The 22623-nt window shown below is 38.2% G+C and overlaps 1 protein-coding gene across 4 annotated transcripts in view; it reads right to left on the bottom strand.

Annotated features, from left to right (window-relative positions):
• The window catches only part of COL14A1 (collagen type XIV alpha 1 chain), a 207315-nt gene that overhangs the window by 83651 nt on the left and 101041 nt on the right, over nucleotides 1-22623 (bottom strand). For all 4 annotated transcript variants that reach the window (XM_081816457.1, XM_081816455.1, XM_081816456.1 and 1 more), the window contains 10 exons: nucleotides 22201-22317; nucleotides 14090-14236; nucleotides 9559-9615; nucleotides 8039-8178; nucleotides 6460-6583; nucleotides 6112-6255; nucleotides 4924-5088; nucleotides 4293-4331; nucleotides 4002-4140; nucleotides 326-468 (listed from right to left, as the gene is read on the bottom strand). In XM_081816457.1, the coding sequence (XP_081672583.1) occupies nucleotides 326-468; nucleotides 4002-4140; nucleotides 4293-4331; nucleotides 4924-5088; nucleotides 6112-6255; nucleotides 6460-6583; nucleotides 8039-8178; nucleotides 9559-9615; nucleotides 14090-14236; nucleotides 22201-22317 (1215 nt within the window). The remainder of the gene's footprint in view (nucleotides 1-325; nucleotides 469-4001; nucleotides 4141-4292; nucleotides 4332-4923; nucleotides 5089-6111; nucleotides 6256-6459; nucleotides 6584-8038; nucleotides 8179-9558; nucleotides 9616-14089; nucleotides 14237-22200; nucleotides 22318-22623) is intronic.

Below are 22623 nucleotides of genomic sequence, written 5' to 3'. Positions count from 1 at the left end.
TGTTGCTGACCAGAAGCCTTACTTATAACATAAACAGTTGATCAACATATATTCTGTATATTATACGTAGTATGTATTATATATATATTATATTCCTACAATAAAGTAGGCTAGAGAAAATAAAATGTTATTAAGAAAATTATAAGGAAAATACATTTACAGTATTGTACCACATTTATCAAAAAAAAAATATCCTTGTAGAAATGGACTCATGCATTTCAAACCCATGTTGTTCAAGGGTCTAGCATACACAAAACAGGCAAGATGGCACGCCATATACATTACTCATACATGTGTGTGCAAACATATAAATGAATATACTTACTATCTAAAATGACTCCAACCAATGGGTCAGAATTTTTATTTAAAATCTCCCAAAGAGCAAATGGCTCCTCTGGAGTGTCAGGAAGAATCCGGAATAGAAAACTCATTGTGTAGTCAGAGGGCAATCCTTCTGGATGCAAATATCTGAAAAATGGAAAGAAAATAATATTTCATTGCATCCCTTTCAAAAAGTTATTTATCTGATTATGAAAGCAAATGCACTTTAATTATAAAGATTTGGAAAAACAGAAAAAGAAAATAACAGAGGACTATTAATCCCATCCAGAGATGACCACTGTTTTGAGGTGGTACATTTCCCTCCAGTTTTTAAAGAATGCTGCCCCTTTTCCTAGCACCATTTACTACACAGTTTATATTTCCTTAAATATTTTTTAAAAGTATGATATTTAATGTCTGCACAATCTTTTATTGTCTGGCTATTCCATAATTTGTCTAACTGGTCACTTCTTCTCAAACACTTAAGTCATTTCAAAAGTTTCAGTATTATAAATAATGTTTATCTACAGTCTTTTTATAAAACTTAAGACACTGTCACTTTCTACTATAGGTTGTAGTTAGCTGCATTCCTGTCCATGCTTTGTGCTGGGATGTACCAGCTAGATCTACCTTCAAGAGTTAAGAATATATTACTACTGCTGCTGGGAGTGATGTCTGTAGACAGCTCTCAAATACCAACTCTCATCAGAGACTGCTCAGCAGAAAGAAGGGCTCTCCCAAGGTCATGCCAACTTTTTTTATGGCACTTGTTTTCAATGACTGGTCTTTGAGGGCATATGAAGACCAGAGCCTCTCATTCAAATGGAGGCAGCTTCATTTTCAGAACTCCTGTATGTGGGCCACCTGAGACTTTCAGTGAGATTGTTTCACGGCTTGACTTTTCTCCTTCGTCTCATCTCACCTCCTTCTATTCCCTTCCATGAGAGCACATCCACATCAGCTTCCTCGAACACTCATCTCCACCTCTGGATCTGCCTCTGAGGAACCGAGCCTTCTATACCATTTTATCTCTCTCTAACAATTAAGTGGAGCACTTATATACTTTTAAATTTTCCCCAAAGCAACAAATATAGCCCTTTACATATATAGGAGCCCCGTAATAGTTATTAAGTGGATAAATTTGAGAACATGGGATTTTAGCATAAATTTGAAAATGAAAGTTTGATTTGCATAGATAAAAATATTTCATTCATTTTGTTTATATGTTAGTTCATTCATTCATTCAACAAATACTTATCGTGTGCTTGCTATGTGCCAGACATTGTAATAGGCACTTAAGATACATCAATGAATGAAACCAACAATGTCCCTATCCTTGTAGAAGCACTTAAATTCTAGCAGGGTGAATTATACAGTGTATTAGAAGGTAAACATGCCATTAAAAAAAAACAACAAGAAAAATAGAGCAGTTTAATGGGGACTGGGAATGCTAGGATGTATTGTTTTGCAGTGTTAAATGAAGTCATCACCACTGGCTTCACTTAGAAGGCTCCTTGAGAAGGTTACATTTGAGCACAGGTTCACTGAGAAAGTTAGATTTGAAGAAAACCTCAGAAGAGACAAAGACATCCAGCTAGTACAAAGACACCAAAGTGGAGTGTGGCTGGTATGTCTGGAGAATGGACTGAAGGAGACAAGAGGTGAAGTCAAAGAGGTAATAGGTACCCAGATAATGTAGACCCTATAGGCCATTCAAGAGTTTTGACTTTTAATGCAAGGGGAATGGGGAATCGTGGAGATTTTGGAGTGACATGATTTACATTTTAAAAGAATTACTCTGACTGCTACTTGGAGAATAGACTCTAGGAAGGCAAGGGTCTGAGCAGGAAGACCAATTAGAAGCCTGCTGCAATGAGCCTGGGAAGAGATGACAGCGCCCCATATGGAGTTAAGGCAGTGGAGACAGCGAGAAGGCACAGACAACTGGATTCCTTTGTAGAGTGGATGTGGGACATGAAAAAGTCATTTTTTTTTTGCCTGAGAAACTGGTTAGATGTAATTGTCATTAAGATGGAAAAGGTTGTAAGTGAAGCTGGCTCTGGAACGAAGGTCAGCATGGTCTTGAACATGCAGAGTTTGAAATGCCCATTTAGATAGCCAAGCAAGATGCCTAGTACGCCATTAGGTATGCTAGTCTAGTTATGGGGAAATGGGAGGGGACTGGAAATACAAATTTAGGAGTCGTTGGCATATAGATAATGCTGAACACTACTCAAAAGATCACCAGAGAGTGGGTATAGACAAGGAAAACAAGAACGTCAAGGATCCAGACCTAATCCCTCCAGCATGAAGAAGTGGAGGTGAGAAGAGGAGGCAGCACGGAAAATGAACAGCCGGTAATGTAGGCAGAAGCTCTAAAGAGTGTGTGTCCCAGAAGCCCAGTGAAGAAAGGGAATCCAAGAGGAAGAAGTGAGCAACTGTGTCAAATGCTGGTGACAGGAGGAGTAAGATAAGGGCTGGGAGCCTGTGAATGGATTTTGATGGTGGACGGTGCTGTTCACTGGATGAGCCATTTCAGTGGGGTAGAGAGGATTTTCCCTTTGGCAATTCTCATTTTGGACTAGGACTCCATGGAGGGTTTTTCAAATACCCATTTTAATATTCATCCCTAGACTGTGGAAAAAGAAAACCTGCTAAAAGGTAACACCAGATGTTGGCTCTATCTAAAAGCACATATACTCTATAGGTCAAAGGCATTTTTAACAATTTTCTAGAAAATGAAGCTACAGCTATAACAGCAAATATTGTGCATTATTAAGAGAGGTCTACTTATTTCAAATAATATCTTCCCAAATGAAGCACAATAAAATAATTTGGATAGTATTTGTAATAGGCTAAAATTTAATAAATAATATTTTCGAAGAAGCTAGCAAAGCAACTTGTGTATACATTGGATAGATGAATTTAATACTCTAATACGATCTGTCCCATTGGTCCGTGCACAAGTGCACACTACATCAACATCTGGACACTGAAAATGTTTCACGTTGGAATGTAAAATAGCAGACAACATCTTGAGAGATGATCCCTTGAACCAGGAATTTGCTGTAAACAGGCCCAGGAATCCTATGCGCATTATGAACTATAAAGCAAGTAGCTAATGTGGTTTGTACATACATCCAATACTACTCATCCACTACGTGGGGTTGCTGTTGTGACTTCTCAAAAATTAAAAATGAGCTGAATTATTGGCACTGGAATGACATGGTTCAGGGTGTGGGCTCTGGGGCCTGACTGCCAGATGCAAACCCCAGCATTTTCACTAAACAAACCATGTGATCTCACTCAAGTCATTTAGCTTCTTTGTGCTTTAGTTTCAGTATTTCTAGAACTGAGATAATAAGTGAATCTAAGGCATAGAGCTGTTGGGAGCTTCGAGTGAGTTAAGGTGCTTAAACACGTAGAACAATGACTGGTATATGGTGGCGTTGGGTAAAAATCAACTATCTTCATATATTTTCTCAGACTCACAGTTATTAAAGTTCAACTGGCATTATGTGTGAGTCTAATGTTTTTAAACAAAGAAGTCTAATCATTTGTTCTTATCATCATGGAAAATCCTACTGGGAACTATTACAGCATATTTCAAGTTGACATCATTTTCACTTTGAGATACAATAACAAATGATTGGCTTTAATATCTTGCAAGGGAAACATACTTGGTTGGCTGGGAAACCAGGGCATCTTTATGAATTCGGTAACAGGGATACACATTGAAGGTACCAGGCTCCATGGAAACCCCCTCCACAGATGAAAAATCCTTCTCAACCAAACCAAACATTTCCATCATCTTAAATCCTAAAGAGAGAGAGAGAGAGAAAGAAAGAAAAAAAAAACAAACCAGGCATTTTAGGATTTTAAATTTCAAAATTAGTCTTTTAAAGATAGAAAAAATCTGGACCTGTTTTGTATTTCCCAAATGTATTTGGAAAGATTGTGATAATGCATACCTGCAAGATCTACGCCATCCTTGTACACCAGCGGGCAGGCTGGGAAGCAAAACAAACAATATAAAACCCCGATTTAGATATTTTCCAAACATACTCTTTCCCTGTCCTGAGAACAGGAAACTAACATAATCTTTGCGGAAGTCAATTGTGAAGGGTATCCAAACCACATGTGGCTACGGTTTTCTGTAGATTCCTAAAGATTGAAATGCTCTCCCTTGGCCTACTACAACCAAAAGGACACGGCTTCCTTCTCCTTTCATGGATCTATTAAAATCTATGGTGGTCTCTTGAGAGCATGTGTTGGGAGTAGTCTCACTTACAGTGTGTCACCCTGATGAGCAGTCTTACTACATTTTGAAAACCATTTACTACAGCTGTTTAGGCAGAGTTGCTTTTAGACATAGACTCTCATCTCATTAGGGAAAGTTTTTATCCACCTAAAACCCTAAACGGGGGAGAGCGGAGGTTTATTTCCAAATGCTCAAAACCACAAAACTTAATGTCTGCATACTAAACAGCTCTGCAAATACATATTCTTTTCTCAGATCAAGATGGGACTCATTATTTAACTGGTATGAAATATTTCAGCCATTAAGCAACATGAGTTAAGTACAAATTCCAAAGAACTAACTTGCTGAAGCGGTTTCGCAGACAAAAGTAATCAACTCATCTTCAATTTTCTTAAAGGCGTCAAAGTCATCCACAAAGAAGACATGCCGTGAACTGGGCTTGCTGCCAATGCTAACCAACTCTGAGTAATCTGCATCAGCCACACCAACTGCAAAGACGCTGTAACCTGTGGCAGGAGGGGAAGAGAGTTCTGATTATTTTAAACTGCACAAAATACAAATAATGCAATGTAAGACACGTCCCTGTGTTTAAAATGTTGATGAAGGAGGCCTGGTGGGGGTGGATAATTCACATGCCACCAAATGATAATTATTTCATCACCTGCTAAGCATTTCTCCATTTTAAAGAAAACTCAAGACAGGCAATGCCCCAGTCAGTGCTTGAGACAAAATAGTTGCCATTGGAGGAACATCTTTATGCTATATACTTCTAATAATTATTTTAAGGTTTATGGGATGAAATGTAGTTGAGACAGAGAAACTTTATCTCAGTTTATTCTTAACATGTAAAACCTGAGGTATTAATAGGCTAGCAGCCTGAGGTGGGTCATGGTTCCATGCTTGGCAAATAAATATTAAACTACTGTTTGCCAGGCATGTCTTAAAAAATGTAATCTTCATGATAATCCAATGAGAATCTCCATTTTACAGATGAGGAGGCTGAGGAGCTTCTGTGATCAGGTTCCCTCCCTGGCCCTCCATAACGGTCCTTTTCACAGTATTGCACTTAATTGCTACAATTTCTTATACAGGGCGTCCTGTGTGTAACAAAAGTATTAGAGAAAATACAGCAAAATATTAGATTTGTAACTTGGAACGTTTTTTAAAAATCACATTGTCTATGAGAGACTCTGGACTCTGGGAAACAAACTGAGGGTTACAGAAGGGAGGGGTGTGGGGGGATGGGGTAACCAGGTGATGGGTATTAAGGAGGGCATGTGTGGTAATGAGCACTGGGTGTTATAGGCAACTAACGAATCACTGAATACTACATCAAAAACTAATGATGTACTATATGTTGGCTAACTGAACATAATAAAAAATAAAAAAATAAAAATCACATTGTCTAGTTAATATTAAAAAAGATTTACATTAAATATTCAGAAAGATTTAGAAACACTTAAATCATTCTGATGGGCCTATAAATTTGTATTCAGAAAACAATGGCAACATTACTATCCGTGGCTTACCATTTGATTGCATCTCCCCGGAGATTTTGTTCACATCATCTTGTGACCTGCCATCAGTTATAACCACGATGACCTTTGGGATACCTCTTCTGGTCCCTGACTCTGCAGTGAACAAACTATCTCGGACATGCTTGATTGCTTTTCCTGAAACAGAGGAAGGCAACTGTTCAATTTCATTCCTCCCCTTGTTTGTTTCGCTGGGGAGGGAAGGGTGGAAGTTCTTAGATCAGTAAAAAAATCTTTTCAAAAAAATCTATATTCTTATGCCTCCAAAAAGTCATTTCAGTAATTATTAATGATGAATTACTCTGGGTCTTTGCTGAGTTTTGCTGTTGCTGTTATTCTTACCTGTTTTTGTATTTCCTCCTTTGTATGAAATACGTTTAATTGCATCAAGAAGGGTCTCTTTGGTGTTGTAGGCATTTAGTTTAAATTCTGTTCTGGGGTCATCAGTGAACTGAACCATTGCAACCTGGAGAGAGACAAGGTATTTGTTTTCACATATATAAAGACTTCCTCCAGAGAGCACACACAATGGCATGATTACACCTATGATTTTAATTTCTTTTTTAACCCAAACCACAATTTCCTTGGCTTAAAATTTCACACAGGTTACATAGCAAATCTGACAACACATTAAGGAGTATTTTTTGTTCTCTAAGTATTTTTCAGGAAACAGTTTATTTTTAAAAATTTCTCTCAGTCTCCTAACAATCTCCTTTGAAAGTATGTAGACCTTTTGCTTTCTTGTTTGACAGATGGAAAAAAAAGCAGCCTTGTAATATGACAAAGGTCAGAGAATCCGAGGTGGATTCTTTACAAGGACGGCTTCATGAAACAAACCTGTGAAGTAATTACGACTGTTCCACCGTTTTACACACGAGAAGACAAAGGCACTCAAAGTCACGTGCCTTGCACAAAATCCCAAGGGTGGCCACTGCAGAACCCACAGTTGAAGCCAAGTAAATCCCACCTCAAAATCCATGTTCTTTTTCTTTAAAGATTTTTATTTATTTATTTAGAAAGTGAGCGAGGGGAGGAGCAGAGAGAGGGAGAGACTCTCAAGCAGACTCCTTGCTGAGTGCAGAGCCCATGCAGGGCTCCATCTCAAGACGCTGAGATCACGACCTGAGCTGAAATCAAGAGTTGGACACTCAACTGACTGAACCACCCAGGCGCCCCCAAACTCTATGTTTTTAACCACTACAATAAAAGCCTTCCTGGCTTCATTTCCTATAGTTTGCTTTTCTAACAGTGGAATTTGGGGGTTATCTTTAATTTACTGGGATTTTTTTTGTTTGCTTTTCAGAATGATCATGGGAGGGAATAAATACAGCATCTTCAAAGTGCTTTCTTTGATTGTGTGAGCCTTCAGCTGCTACCAGCCTTCAAGGGCCACTGCTGCAGATGTTATCATCTCCAGGGAACCACATCTGACCCTTCTATCCAAAATAAATTCCTTGCTCCCTGAAATGCCTTAGCACTTTATCTATTTTTCTCTTATGGTTCCCCTTACATCCAAATTTTCTCAGCCATTCCTCCATGATACATTCTGAATCTGTTCCTACCCGTGCATCTCCTTGTTACCACCCATGCCCAGGCCTCCAACTCATCTCTGTGTTGGACTATGGTCTCTCTGCATCCACTCTTACCCGTGTTACTATTCACAGTCCATAAAACAGTCAGAATGACTTTTATTCTCTCCTTAAAACTTTCCAGTGGCAGGGGTACCTGGGTGGCTCAGTCGGTTGAGCGTCCGACTCTTGGCATCAGTAAGCTGCTTCCAAACCCAGACTTGTCTATCCTCTCATTTAGGGTCAGATCTGATCGCTATATTATCCATATCAACTGACAAGTAGCCATAACAATAGCGTGGGATAATTTTTTAATGCATAGAATGAATTAAAGATTGTTCAGTTAGCCTTACTTGAGTTCCATCAGCACCGATCTTGTTCAGGGCTCCAACAGTGCTATACAGAAAGTTAATGATCTTATTGAAATTTTCATCTCCAATACTCCAGGATCCATCCACCATAAATACCAGGTCTGCCTTGGCAGCTCTGCATACTGAAGACCAGGAATGAATTTTGAATTCGAGATAAGGGGAAAACAGAAGTTATTACAACCAACAAAGCAGATGATGGTTTGCTTCTGGTAACTACAGCTCTTTCCCAAAGGAAAGGTATAAATCACATTCCAAGCTCTTGCTCATTATACTTCCTGATAATCATTTCTTTCCTGTAGTCAAGGAGAAGCTTGACTTCATGACTGAGAAGTTTTATCAAACATGTAGAATTATGAAAAAAATCAATCTCAGCCCTCTAAAATAGAAAATTAAAGAACAGAAAAATGAAGAACTAAAGTGATTTAGAGACAGATATAGCAACAAATACTCTCAAGTACTCACTTATTAGAAGAAAGTCCAAGCTATTACTCTAAGCACCCTATTCTCTGCTTATTGAGTCAGTAACTTCAGAGAGATTCAAATTCAGAAGGAAGGCACAGGACATAATGGAAGCAGATTAATCTACAATTTGATATGCATTTGGGCTAAGGCTGTAAGCAAACTTCCAGCCTTGCTCTAAAATTCTGTCTATGCCTTTTTGCCACCCATTGGTACTTGTCAAGAAATGTACATTAATGCTAGCCCAGGGAGACTATTATCAGTAGTTATTACTGATATCAACATAACAAGCAAGAAACACACCAACAAAAACCCACTCCACCTAAAGCATTTTTCAGTAGTCCTTCATTGGTGTCCTGTGCTGTTTCAGATTATCTATGCCTGTCTTCCCCTTATTAGTGTGGATCATTGTGGTTGACTCTGTTTTATGATGAAACAAATAATTTACTCTTCAATAATCTGAATCTTTTAATCTTAGGCCAGTTGCACACAAATATTCTATGAGATAGTGTGCCTTTCTCCTTTCTTTAGGAAAAAAAAGCACTTGGTTTTTATTTTATTAAGTTGTACTTAAAGCTATTCCCTTAAAGCTATTTATAATATAGAATAAACTATCTCCAGGCGAGGTAATAATCCAGGGACAATAAGGATCTGGTAAGGTTGTTCTTCTAAGTTCTGAGATTTATAAAATTTTACAAATTTCTGGTTTGAATTTAGAGCGAAAGGGATCACAAGATCTGCTAATTATAAGCTTATTAAAGAAAATCTGGTCCTCTGTTACCAAAGAAAAATGAAATCAAGATGAGATTTCAACTTTGAAATGAGAGCAAAATCTATGTGAATATATACTCAAAATGAAAATTTCTGTAATAAATCAGAGAAAAAATACATCAAAATGCATGAAGGAATTACCTCTGGGATATGAAATTGTGTTCTTAAATTTCTTCCTTGTACCCTTTTCTTCTTTTTAATGTTTGTTTAATAAACAAAACCAAGAGAAAACCTGAACCTAAAATCACAGCATTATCATATTATTCTTTTACCTTCTTTTGCTGGTGGAATGGTCGGAGGAAAAGTAGGTGGTTGAGTAGGAGGTGACTCTGTAGAGAGAAAAGGAACATGGATTAGCCATCACATCTGTGGTGAAGAGAGGGAGGTCATGGAGTAATAATTCTTCAGTAAAGTCAATGATTTTGGCCATTGTCTTCTTGGAGAATATAGTGAAGTTAGTGACTACTATAAATCAGCCACAGCCTGTGAAAACTGCCTCCATCCAACCCCTAAACTCAGACTGAAAGCTTGAAATGCCATTTTGCCACAATTCAGTTTACCCAGCAGGAGTCAATGCAATCAAACTGTCAACTACAAAGTGGTTCTAATGCTGATTTAAGGCAAGACTCTTGCCAACCCATTTCGGATTAGTCTCTGGCTTCTTTCACACATATAATAAACTTCGTTTCTATTCTGCCTAACTAAGGACTGACCATCAATTCTTGTTCAATAGCACTTTCCCCCCCTTCTCACTCTGCATCCCCAGGATGTGGTCCCCAGTGGAATCTAATTTGCTCTCTTTTCTGCTCAGACTCTATCTGGAAAACTTTCAGTTCTGAGGACCAAATGGCAAGACACTGGGAGGCCACCGTGTGTCCAGATCAGTTCAACCTGGATGATGAGGGATGAGACGTTCATGTAATATGCAAAGTGTGATTGGCTAAAGGAACGGGGGATAGTTACATGAGAGTGGTGACTTTCACAACAGTTCATGTGGTAAAGAGCAAGGAAATCATGGAATCATTAGGTAAACATCCTACATGTTACTATATTCTTTTCTTGTTCTTATTTGGCACTAAAAATTTAAGAAAAACTGAGAAAATTCTTTTATCATCTCAGATTAATATGAGGGAAAACTCTTGAATAATTATAGCCATTCCCTCTGAAACAGGTGAGCACCAAATAGCCAGAAAGATCTGAGTTCAGGCAGACTGATTACTTGGTCAGGAATGTTATAAAGGGAATTCCTTCACTGGCAGGAAGGTTGGAGAGATGAATTTTATTTTATTTTATTTTATTTTTTTTAAAGATTTTTTATTTTATTTGAGAGAGAGAATGAGAGAGAGAGAGAGAGCACATGAGAGGGGGGAGGGTCAGAGGGAGAAGCAGACTCCCTGCCGAGCAGGGAGCCCGATGCGGGACTCAATCCTGGGACTCCAGGATCATGACCTGAGCCGAAGGCAGTCGCTTAACCAACTGAGCCACCCAGGTGCCCCGGAGAGATGAATTTTAATTTTAAGGTCTCTTTCAATTTTAAGAGGCAATATTTATTTATTCATTTAATTTAATTTAATTTATTTATTTGACAGAGAGAGACACAGCAAGAGAGGGAACGCAAGCAAGGGGAGTGGGAGAGAGAGAAGCAGGCTTCCCGTGGAGCAGGGAGCCTGATGTGGGGCTCGATCCCAGGACCCTGGGACCATGACCTGAGCCGAAGGCAGACGCTTAATGACTGAGCCACCCAGGCGCCCCTAACAGGCAATAAAATACAATTATTTGAATAAAATAATTCAACATTTTAAAAAAACAAAGTAACTGTATATTACCAATATAGAAAAATGTTTGAGATTAATTAGTATGTGAAATGAAGCAAGTCACAGAATACCAAGCTATGATCCTATTTGTGAAACATAAAAAAACCTATCAGATACATATGTATCTGATGAATATCAATATATCTCTATATCTCTATATAGATATAGATTGGATAGATAGATAGATAGATAGATAGATAGATAGATTATGGAGAATTTCTTGAAGGAGAACAAGCTGGTACAAATGGGCACTTGTGGGAAGGAAGAATGGGGAAAGAGGGAAGTCAACAAAGTACTTTTTACCTTCTGTTCCATTATTGTGAATATATATCACTTTAATCTTTTAAAGGCAATTTTTGAAGCTAAAAAGTGTCAAATGTAAAATAAAAAGTGAGAAATCTTAATACCAAAACTAGGACTGTAAAACTTTCTTGAAAGCACCATAAAATGCTTCTAAAGCCAGATGTATTTATCTTAATATCTGTGGAAGTAGTGGGTCATCTTTATAATTGTCCATCTTCTTTATTGTAGGAAATTGAGGCATATCCTAAGTTCTAAGTCCTAAGAACCAAATCAATGAGAAGCAATGGCAGACAGATCAATATGTTTGGGTAGAACATCTGGCCAAAGACTCTTTTGGGTAGGAAGAACCACAGTGAACTGGTGATATAGGTTTATATACTCTATGTGGCATACAGATGGTCCCTGTCTTCAATATGTGAGGGGCTGTCCCATAGAAGAGGGAGCAATCTTGATCTGCATTGATTCAGAAAGGTGAACTAGAGCCAGTGGGTAGAAGCTACAAGAATACAGATATCCCCAACATAAGGGAAGCACATCAAACAGAGCTATCCCAATTAACCCTGGGTTGGTAGTTAACACTTGTGGAGTTAAGGTTAGGGGACGCTGAAGTAGACCAGGGATCACAAACCCAAAATATTTTTAAAGGTCAGCAAGTAATGAAAATGAGCAAAGAACTAGCCTACACATTAACAAGGAACAAACTTGAGAGCACATATACTGTATAAAAGAGATAGCAGTTGGTCTCCGCAGATTGGCACCATGATATGTGTGTCCTGGGTTGTCAAATCTTTTGAACTTTCAACAGATTCTTTAAAGCCTGGGAAAAAAATGTATGGCTCAGAGAAAACCTATTTCACAGTGATATCTACCCCGTGGCCATCAGTTTGTGACTTCTAAGAAGACAGCCATGGTGATATAGAATACCTGTTCAGTAAGATATGGGTAGAAAAGTTCCTCAACAGGTTCTCTTGGATCTTTACCACCACCACATGGGGTTAAGAGAACAAGTGTTTAATTTTTACTGCTGAGCAAAAAGAAGCTCAGAGATGTGGAACTGCCCAAGGCCACCATGTTAGAAAGGGTCCCAAAGAAGGCTGTTTGACTCAAAATCTTGTGCACCACCAGGTCCCTAGTAACTTCAAAATTACATGATCCTCTAACTATAAAATAGAATTCTAATCAGCCATAAAAAGAAACATACTATTGATACATCCTACAACATGAATAAGCTCAAAAACATACGGTAAGTGAAAGATGCCAGATGCACCTTTGAAATGTCCAGAAAAGGTAAATGTATAAGAAAAGAAAGCAGGGGTGCCTGGGTGGCTCAGTTGTTAAGCGTCTGCCTTCGGCTCAGGTCATGACCCCAGGGTCCTTGGATCAAGCCCCGCATCGGGCTCCCTGCTCCATGGGAAGCCTGCTTCTCCCTCTCCCACTCCCCAGCTTGTGTTCCCTCTCTCACTGTGTCTCTCTCTGTAAAATAAGTAAATAAAATCTTAAAAAAAAATCACTCTCTCTCTTTCAAATAAATAAATAAAATCTTAAAAAAAAAGAAAAGGAAAGAAAAGAAAGCAAATAGCCTGGGACTGAAGATGGGACAGAGGAGTGTGAATGAGTATGAAAGAACTCTTTGGGTTGATGGAAATGTTCTAAAATTGGATTGTGGTAATGACTATACAACTCTTTAAATCATTGAATTGTACATTTAAAATAGGTGAATTTTACGATATATAGACTATACCTTAAAACTATAATGCAATATAAAATGTGGAATATTTTAGTGTTAAGAAATAAAATTTTCATATTAGAAAAAAATTGGATGATGCCATTTATTATACTTTCACTGTCTGTTTCTGAAGGTCACACATTGCTGATGATTTCTTCCTGCCTGTGCCAGATGAACTGGAAGACCTATACATAGACAGAACTTTCCAAATGTCAGATATAAGATAGAGGGACTACCAAGAAAACCCATCGCCCACCACCTATTCAGATACAAAATCCTCAGGGACTTTGAGTCTAAGTTCAAGATACTGAGTTAAGTACACAAATTTCCCCAGAATTCGCTACAATTTTCATGTTTGTGCCTTTACATCAGAAATCCTTGATTAAAAGCCATTCCAAGAAGTTGACACTCTCCTTGGTCTTTAGAACATGTAAAAAGTGTTTTGTTTTAATTTTATACTTTCCGTTTCCCTTCAGCACATCAGATCTGCAGCCAACTTGGAAAAAGTGCAAGAGCCTCTTAAGTAGGCAATAACTTGAGGGTCAGCCATTTGGAACATCTTGGCTCCATTCCCACCTCATAGCTGTGGTAACATGCCATTGTTTGAATGTCAGGACCCGGGCCTTAAACTTCATTTCACACTCTGCATACCACAAACGTTCCTTATGGATATAGATCACAAAAAAAGGTCATTGTTTCAAGCACTTTGCTATCATATGGCCTTACAGTCCTTTGTGAAACATATGGAGGATGGAAAAAACCCCATACAGATGACATCAGTGGGCCACATGCAGTGAATTATGGGACTGGAGAAGAGGAAGAAAACTTGTATTACAGGTATTCCTGGGCAGCAATAGCTAACATTTCTCTAAATGGAATAAAGTTTTTGAACCAAAACAGGATGCGTAAAATACTATTTGTCCATGGAGACAGGGATCGGAGAGGACACACTTGACTTACGTGTTTTTTCCATTATGCTCACACTGGGTCCCTCGATCTCCTGAAGCTTTGTGTAAACACTGATTTTATATTCTGAATCAGGCTGAAGTCCATAGAAGCAATGCCTGGTTGTCCCTCCACCCACAGTGGATTCTTGCTTTTTTGTGTCTATAATAAAACAAAACATACATGCATGAAATTTTTAAAAACAGTTATCAGTAGATGATTTGCTTCTAAAATGCTTAATATGCATGGCCTAATCAGATAACTTCAGATTGAATATACTTGTTTAGGTTCTGTACCTTTTTCTAAAGAGTTAATACATTCACTGATTTTTTTTTATAATTGAAAATCACTTTTTCATTATGTTCAAAAATGAGAATAAAAGACTCCTGAGATCAATGCTTTAATGGAAAATTATTAGCATATATAATTGTGTGTACATGTCATAATTGATCTTTTGGACAGGTGGGGAGGTGAGCATATTTACTTTTTAAAAATTAGAATATTCTTTTATCAACATGAATCTCCAGAACACAGCCAACCAATTACAAATTGACAAAAAGACACATCCTTTTGGCCCCATACAACTTTCTACCATGCAACAAGATGCCCTTCCTGCCAGTGGCCTAAAAATATAGATATGCTGGGGTGCCTGGTTGGCTCAGTCAGAAGAACATGCAACTCTTACTCCTAGGGTGGTGAGTTCAAGCCCCACACTGGGTGTGGAGCTTACTTAAAAAAATAAAAATAAAAATATAGGTATTGAGTTAGGATTATAGAACTCTAGGCAGTCCTTATGCCTGTGGATGAAGAGGTGTGCTTCCAGGGTCTCAGAAGCTTCATCCACAGGTCCAGGTTATTTTCAGAACAGCCACAAATGCAAGCAAGGGTTTGGAGTGGCGGGGCACCTGGGTGGCTCAGTTGGCTAAGCAACTGCCTTCGGCTCAGGTCATGATCCTGGAGTCCAGGGATCGAGTCCCGCACTGGGCTCCCTGCTCAGTGGGGAGTCTGCTTCTCCCTCTGATCTTCCCCCTCTCGTGCTCTCTCTCTCATTCTCTCTCTCTCAAATGGATAAATTAAAAAAAAAAGAGTTTGGAGTGGCGCTGAGACAGTCAGGAAGTCCCCATAATGCCCAATTTCCTACCTCTCAGCATTCATTTGTAACTGATACTCATGATTTCTTTTAATGGCAATGAAGACTCCTAGGAAGTTCAGAGGAGGCTGGATCCACTCTGAAAATCACTTTCCCTTCTTTCAAAATCATAACTGAGTAAGTAAAACATGGTGCTTCTGTGGTTTAGGGCTCTACATTCTGTAGAACTGTTTTCCAACTCCTGGTTCCAAAGTTCTTTTGGTTCTACCAAAAAGACAGCCATATACAGCCATCTCCACAAAGGACCTTCTCTTTCTTGTCTCCACCATGGCAGAAGCACAAAGAACCTAGTAGACCCAGTTTAACTGTTGGCTACTTTCTTCATTCCCATATTCAGAGCAAGATGGCTTTGCCCTCCTGGAGAAGTTAGTGCTGGCTCTTGGGTCTGGAGTCTAGGGTACTTGGATTAATGATATTCATCATTTTCTGAGGGCTTACTGTGTGCCAGGTTCTGTGCTTTGTATTTCATAAAACAACAACAAGAATGATAATAACCAATATTTAATGAGCTTTTGTCATGTGCCAGGCACTATTCTAAAGATTTTATGTGAATCGACTCATTTGATCCTTATAATATGTATAATTATCCCCAATCTAAAGATAAGAAACTGAAGGCCAAAAAAGTTAGTCTCCTAATCAAGTCCATATGCTAAGTAGCAGAACTGAAATTAAATTCAGAACTCTAAATCACAGTTTCAGAGGATGCTGCTTTAATTTCCACTAATACATCATAAAACAGTGGAAGTTACATGTGTAGTTTTTCTAAATAAAGCAGTTTGAGATCTGCGGAGTGCATATGAAATTAAGCAAATGTGATATCTGGCAGAGATCGGAAAAGGATCCCTTATGATTCAGTGCTTTATTTCTCCACTGGATAAAGCTGCCTCCTTTGGCAGCTTTTTTTTTTAAGATTTTTTATTTATTTATTTGAGACAGAGAGAATGAGATACAGAGAGCATGAGAGGGAGGAGGGTCAGAGGGAGAAGCAGACTCCCTGCTGAGCAGGGAGCCCGATGCGGGACCCGATCCCGGGACTCCAGGATCATGACCTGAGCCGAAGGCAGTCGCCTAACCAACTGAGCCACCCAGGCGCCCTCCTTTGGCAGCTTTAATTACTGAAGGGTTTCAAATTGATTTCTTCATTGGCATAGAGTGTTTCTTTTTTTTTTTTTTTTTTTTTTTACCGTGTGGATAATTGGTTAAAAGGAAAAAATCACTGCTACTGTGAAAAGAACAATTATTTAAAAAGCTCTAGATTGAGCTTTATTTCACCCATAAGCTGTATCAGTCTACTTAATGCCTTATCTAGCTTTATTTCTAGGAATTTAAAAACCTGTGTTAAAAACTACATTGATTGAATACATTACATATATTATTTAGTGGTTCAAAAGAACTCCTTCAAAGTGTTAGTTGCAGATTATTAAATATAAACAAAATATAGAAAACTTAAAAACAGAACAGTACAAAATATAAAAAATGTCAAATAGTAATTTTTCTATTTTGAATATAAAATACCTAGTAAATTTCAATCTATATTTTAATATATTTTGGAACAAAACATACATCTATTACAACACACATATATCAGAACAAACATGACATATGTCATTTAAAATTTGTCTGGACAAAATCCTTTTTTAAAAAATATAAATAAGGTTTTTAAAAATATAAATAAATTAAAGCTACTTGTTAAATGGAATTTGAAATTTATTTTTTGATTTTTATGATTGAAAATATAAAGGAGTTTCAAAAGTGAAATTTATATAATCTTTAGTAATATATTTGTTCAGAATGAATTAAGGTCTACTTCAAAAATTTTCTTATCATATATATTATCAAATGATGAAATAAAAAAAGAGTTGTTCAGGTGTTTGTGAAATTGTATCTCGCTATGACAGGAATTTGATAGTAAGAAAATGTTTATAAACTCTGCACTCTGCTTTGCTCACGTCCAAGGTCAGTCTGTGGTTCCCAGGCTCAAGACCCCACACAAACTGCTTCTTTCTAACCTTTACCCACAACTTTGGATCCTCTTGCAAGCTTTTGTGAGTCATCTGTAAAACAAATATCCTATGGCATGGATATTAATCCATCTCCATAAAAGCTTAATTAATCCATAAAAGCTTCCAGGAACTCTCCAGGAATCAATTCTAGAAAGTGTTTTTCTGTCATCTCTATTTCTCGTGGATACTCATACACTTTATAGACCCTCGACAATAGAATATAAATGGATTTTACTGCTAAAACAACAACAAAAAAATCTCAAAACATTGGAAAACTGGAACAAGCACTGTAAAATTATTGAGAAACAGTATTGCTTTAATTCCCAATAATAGCAAAGAGGGGTTACATGAATGGGGATGTATCCATGTTGCTTTTGGCATGTGTGATTTAGGTCTACTGGCTTTGCCTTAAAGGAAAACATTCAAACTGATCAAATGATGACTAATTTCCTCAACCCCTTGTGCCAAAAGCAGGGAGTTAATTTATTTTTTTGGAAAAGGGGAAGAAATTCTGTCTTTGTGCCTTCATTCTCATGAAGCAAGGCTGAATATATCGTCTGGGTTATTATTCTGCTGATAACGATGCCATCAGCTTGACTCACCAAAATGTCCTATGAGTACTTACTGAGATCCACAAGCAAAGAATATCCAGGATCCAGAATACTCTGCTGGCATTTTATGATATCAATGCTTCCAATCCCCAGGTCTCTCAAATACCCTGACCAGCAATCATAATGTCACTGCTTCAAAAAGTTTAATCTTGAAAATATGTTTTGTTTCATATGATCTTTTGCTTTGGATCTGGTGTCTGGTAAGGTAGGCTCTCCACTATGCTGCCCATTCTGTTTGTCAATGATACCGCAAAACTGGCATTTCAACACCAAAAGACAGAAGACAAGTTGAACGTCCTTTGAAACCTTCCTTAAGCAGTCTAGAAAGAAATTCACCAAGTTATGGAGATTAGGAAGGGAATAAAGTATTTGGGACCATGTAGAATCTAAATACGTGAACCTAAAGGGAAATGCTATACCCAACGTTAGGTGCCAAGTCAACTCAAAAATAGCTGGAGAGAGAGATAGAATCCCAGAGCATCTACAGAACTAATGGAGGCTCTCATGGGGTTCTGAGCCACCCAAGACCAACCAAAAGTCCCTGACTTTGGTCTGTCCTACCATTAACCAAAAGCCTACAATTTTAATTTGGCAAGGGGATGAGTGACTCAAACACAGATTTATTTCAGTCTCTCCTGAGAGGACCTCATCCTTCTGGTAATCTTTCTTTCTTTTTTTTTTTTTCTTCTTGGCTATAAAAAAAGTCATAATATTTATATGAGTAGAGGACATCTGTTGTTTTTGCCTGGTTTGCATCTATTCCCTCTTTCTTTGAATCTGTTCTTCCCTACTCTTGGTCTTTATGATTTGGGAAGAACTGAATAACAACCCTCCTCTCCTCCAGATACAGAGATGGGAGGCAACCAAGTTTGACCAGTTTATTTCATGCCCTTGAACTCAATGACAGATTTAGGGGCATGTGACCCAAGCCAAGCCAATATGACTCAGTTCCTGGACTTTTGTTGGAATTATTGAGAAAGAGAAGCTCTCTTTTCACTCAGACTGGTTAAGCTCTTAGCTGGGAGGATGTCATTCTGGATCTGACTGGGGCCAACTCAGAGAATCTGGCTGAGCATAAGCACAGAGCAGAAGAGAGCAAGACTTGGTCTTGATGGCATTGTTTGAACACTTAGATCCAGATGTGCCTGGTGCTAGACACTTCCAAACTTCCCAGTATATTAGTCAATTAATTGATCCTTTGCTTAAGTTCCTTTTATCTGCATTTCTAGCATTTACAAACAAACCTGAATGATACAGCCTGACTACTTTATTCACAAAAACCCTGGAAATTTGTAGGTATAACCTCAGATAAAAGCCTCAAAAAAAAAAGTAATTTTAGAGAAACTGAAGCCCAGAGAAGTTGACTAGCAATTATGGTTAAAACAGAGGCCTCTCCACTGACTTCATCTCAGAATACAAATGCACACGACCAGACCATGGGGACTATACTACATCAAAAACTAATGATGTAATGTATGGTGATTAGCATAACATAATAAAATAAAATTTAAAAAAAAAGAGAAAAACAACTGAAAAAAATTACTTGTCAAACAGTAGGAATTGGTCAGAAGCATTAAAAAATAGGTCACTCTGGGACAAAGCTTTTCTCTATCACATGGAGGAATTAGATCCCACTTCTCTCTAGTATCGCCTCTTGGGTGGAAGGACTAAAATTTCTACACAGGCAGCATATGTAGCCAATGGGAGATATTCCAAAGTTAAAACAAAGGGGGCTTTGAAACCATCTGCCTATGGAAGAATCTGCATCTGACCAGAGTCCTTCAAAGGCACCAATCAGGGTAACGGTTGCATTTCTTTGTAAAATAAAGGAACTCAACCTGAAATCAAGCTCATAGATACAGAGAACAGATTCCTGGTTGCCAGGGGCAGGAGTTAGGGTGGGGGGTGTGTAGGAGAAATCAGTGAAGGAGGTCAAAGTGCTAAAAAAAGAAAAGAAGCGCAACCTAATTCTTCCCTACTCTATAGAGTAGGAAAACTATGACTTGATCTAAACTATATATTAAAATAAACATACTCCCTACTGCTATCCTCATGCTCCCTCCCCACCCCAACACTCCTCTTTGAGGCTGTGAATTAGAAACTGTTGCTGTCTGTTAATTAATATTATTCAGTTAAACAACTGGATGAATGAGATGTAAGCTAATTGGGCTCATAAATCTCCCAGCTATAAATGTTGATGAAAAATCAACTGAGCAACACTTTGTTCATTCTTGTTTAATTGAGGCTATCAAGGCTCAGTTGAAGAGGTATTTGGAATCCTGGAAACAATACTGAGGGAGTACAAGTTAACTTCTCTTGAAGATAAGAAGGAAATGTAGACTCATATTTTTTTTTTGCTAACAAAGGTCTTGGCTTCAGAAAGAGCTTTTTGAGGTTTTAGACTACCAGGTCAATGTTATCAGACACATCCATCCCCTATTTTCTGATAAAAATCCCAGTGCTAGTTGGCAAATATGCTAAAGATATTTAATTTAAAAAAGACTATGGAGCTCACTAATTCCATTAATAAAGCCAGTTTTGATATATCTTTTTGTCAGTCTATATAATTTTTATGAAAGACAATGAATATCCATAGGAGCCTATGTCCCTTCATCTCAACTTCTTAAATGATATAAAAGGTTAAAAAAAATTGTGGGATAGTTTGGGAGTGTGATTTTTATCCTCAGTATTTTTTTAAAAGCCTAACAAATACCACTAAATGTCAACCTTTCTATATGAAAATGTGACTTAACTCATTTTATAAAGATATATGAAACATAACTCCTCAAGATTTTATACTCGTTTCTCAAACAATTGCATGGCTTTCATGTGCTTTTGCTTAAACATCCCATAAATCATATTAAATACAACCATGAAATCCTTATGACTTGTCCTGACTTTTCCTTACTCACTGTTTATTCCAGAATAAAGCCACTCCCATATGTTTAGTCATGCCAGGCTAAAGGGATCCTTATAGGATTACACACAGGGGATCAAGGAATTAGTGGCTTAGCATGTCTGTTGAGACACTGTCTTGGCTGGGGTTGGCAGGAGTCTCTTCTCGTGTTGCTTATGTTCTATTCTCACATTCTCCCCGTATTTCCAAATGCCCTCACCGCTCTACTAATCTGTGCTTTCCACTCTCTGGATTAGACCAAAAGTGAAATTTCTGCACTTTGGATGTAGTTATACCCAAGATATGGGCTACTAAACTCAGTCCCATTCAGACCCCCAAAATTAGCTCCTGCTTTTTAAAATGAGAAAACCATGATCATTTGTCCAGAAAGAAAAATTTTTTTTTTTACCAATTTTATTACCGAATTTGAAAGATTAGAAGAATCACTTGGGATTCTCCAGTGTCTCCTAGAGTCTCCCCCAAATAACAAGACATATCTTTTCTACTGATAATATAAATCAGATCGGGCGCCTGGGTGGCTCAGTCGTTAAGCGTCTGCCTTCGGCTCAGGTCATGATCCCAGGGTCCAGGGATCGAGCCTCACATTGGACTCCTTGCTCAGCGGGAAGCCTGCTTCTCCCTCTCTCACTCCCCCTGCTTGTGTTCCCTCTCTCGCTGTGTCTTTTTCTGTCAAATAAATAAATAAAATCTTAAAAAAAAATACAAATCAGATCAAAGTATTTTTCATTATTTGATCTCATCTTCTGAATATTATCCAAGCTGATAATGTGAAAACAGGATTCACAGTCCCTAGAAACTCACTTTTTGGGAATCAGCCTTTTGTTGTTATTCTTGAAACTTTTACTTGAAATAAACATACATTTTTAGTGTTTCAACTTTGAAACTAAGTCCCAAACTGTAGATGCACCTGAGAATGGTAATAACTGAAAAACCTGCCTCTGATGGCAGAGATATATTAAACCATCTCCTGAACGAATTTGTCGTTCACCAACTATCCCCCAAAATAAAAAGAGTAAGAAAAAACATTAAAGGCAAACTGAGATCCCCATGGAGTAAATGCCAAAATAATAGCACCATATAATTTTACTGGGTGTTAGTCCTGGCTGTTTGTCTCCTATTACCAGTAGCAGCTAACATTTCTCTGGAGCTTCCTGTGTGCAAAGCACTGTTGTAAATGTCTCACGTGGGTTTATCTCAGTTTAAACCTCACAGGATGCCACAAGACCGGCATGGTCATACCCATTAAACAGATGAGAAAATGATCATTTGGAGAGGTTAAAGAATTGGCTTACCTAGCCATTTTGACTCCATATCCTGCAGGATCCATAATATAACGTCGCCTCCTCAAGAAGAGGGCTCTGGTCTAATGTTACGTACATGTTGTCCACAGAGGTTTACACAGAACCAAGTACATGAGTGCCTGACAAAATCAGGCTTGCACTTACCCTGGAGCGATTCTATAACCACCCTATAGGCAGTAGCATGACGATGCACCTGCCACCGAGCACACAAGCTGGTCATTTGAATCTGGTCTGCTTGAAGATTGGTCACACCCAAGAACACTAGAATGAAACAGAAACATACCTACGTCACATTACAGACAATGCCATAAATGTCCCCAAGCCTGAAGTGAACTTTAACACAATAAAATTCCAATTCAAAGAATTAGAGGGCGCCTGGGTGGCTCAGTTGGTTAAGCGACTGCCTTCGGCTCAGGTCATGATCCTGGAGTCCCGGGATCGAGTCCCGCATTGGGCTCCCTGCTCGGCAGGGAGTCTGCTTCTCCCTCTGACCCTCCTCCCTCTCATGCTCTCTGTCTCTCATTCTCTCTGTCTCAAATAAATAAATAAAATCTTTAAAAAAAAAAA

The sequence above is a fragment of the Leptonychotes weddellii genome, chromosome 4, assembly GCF_054177405.1.
Source record: "Leptonychotes weddellii isolate Sample4059 chromosome 4, ASM5417740v2, whole genome shotgun sequence".
Classification (NCBI taxonomy): Eukaryota; Metazoa; Chordata; class Mammalia; order Carnivora; family Phocidae; genus Leptonychotes; species Leptonychotes weddellii.
The sequence above is the reverse complement of the archived record's forward strand: the minus strand, read 5'-3'. Positions and strand labels throughout refer to the sequence as shown.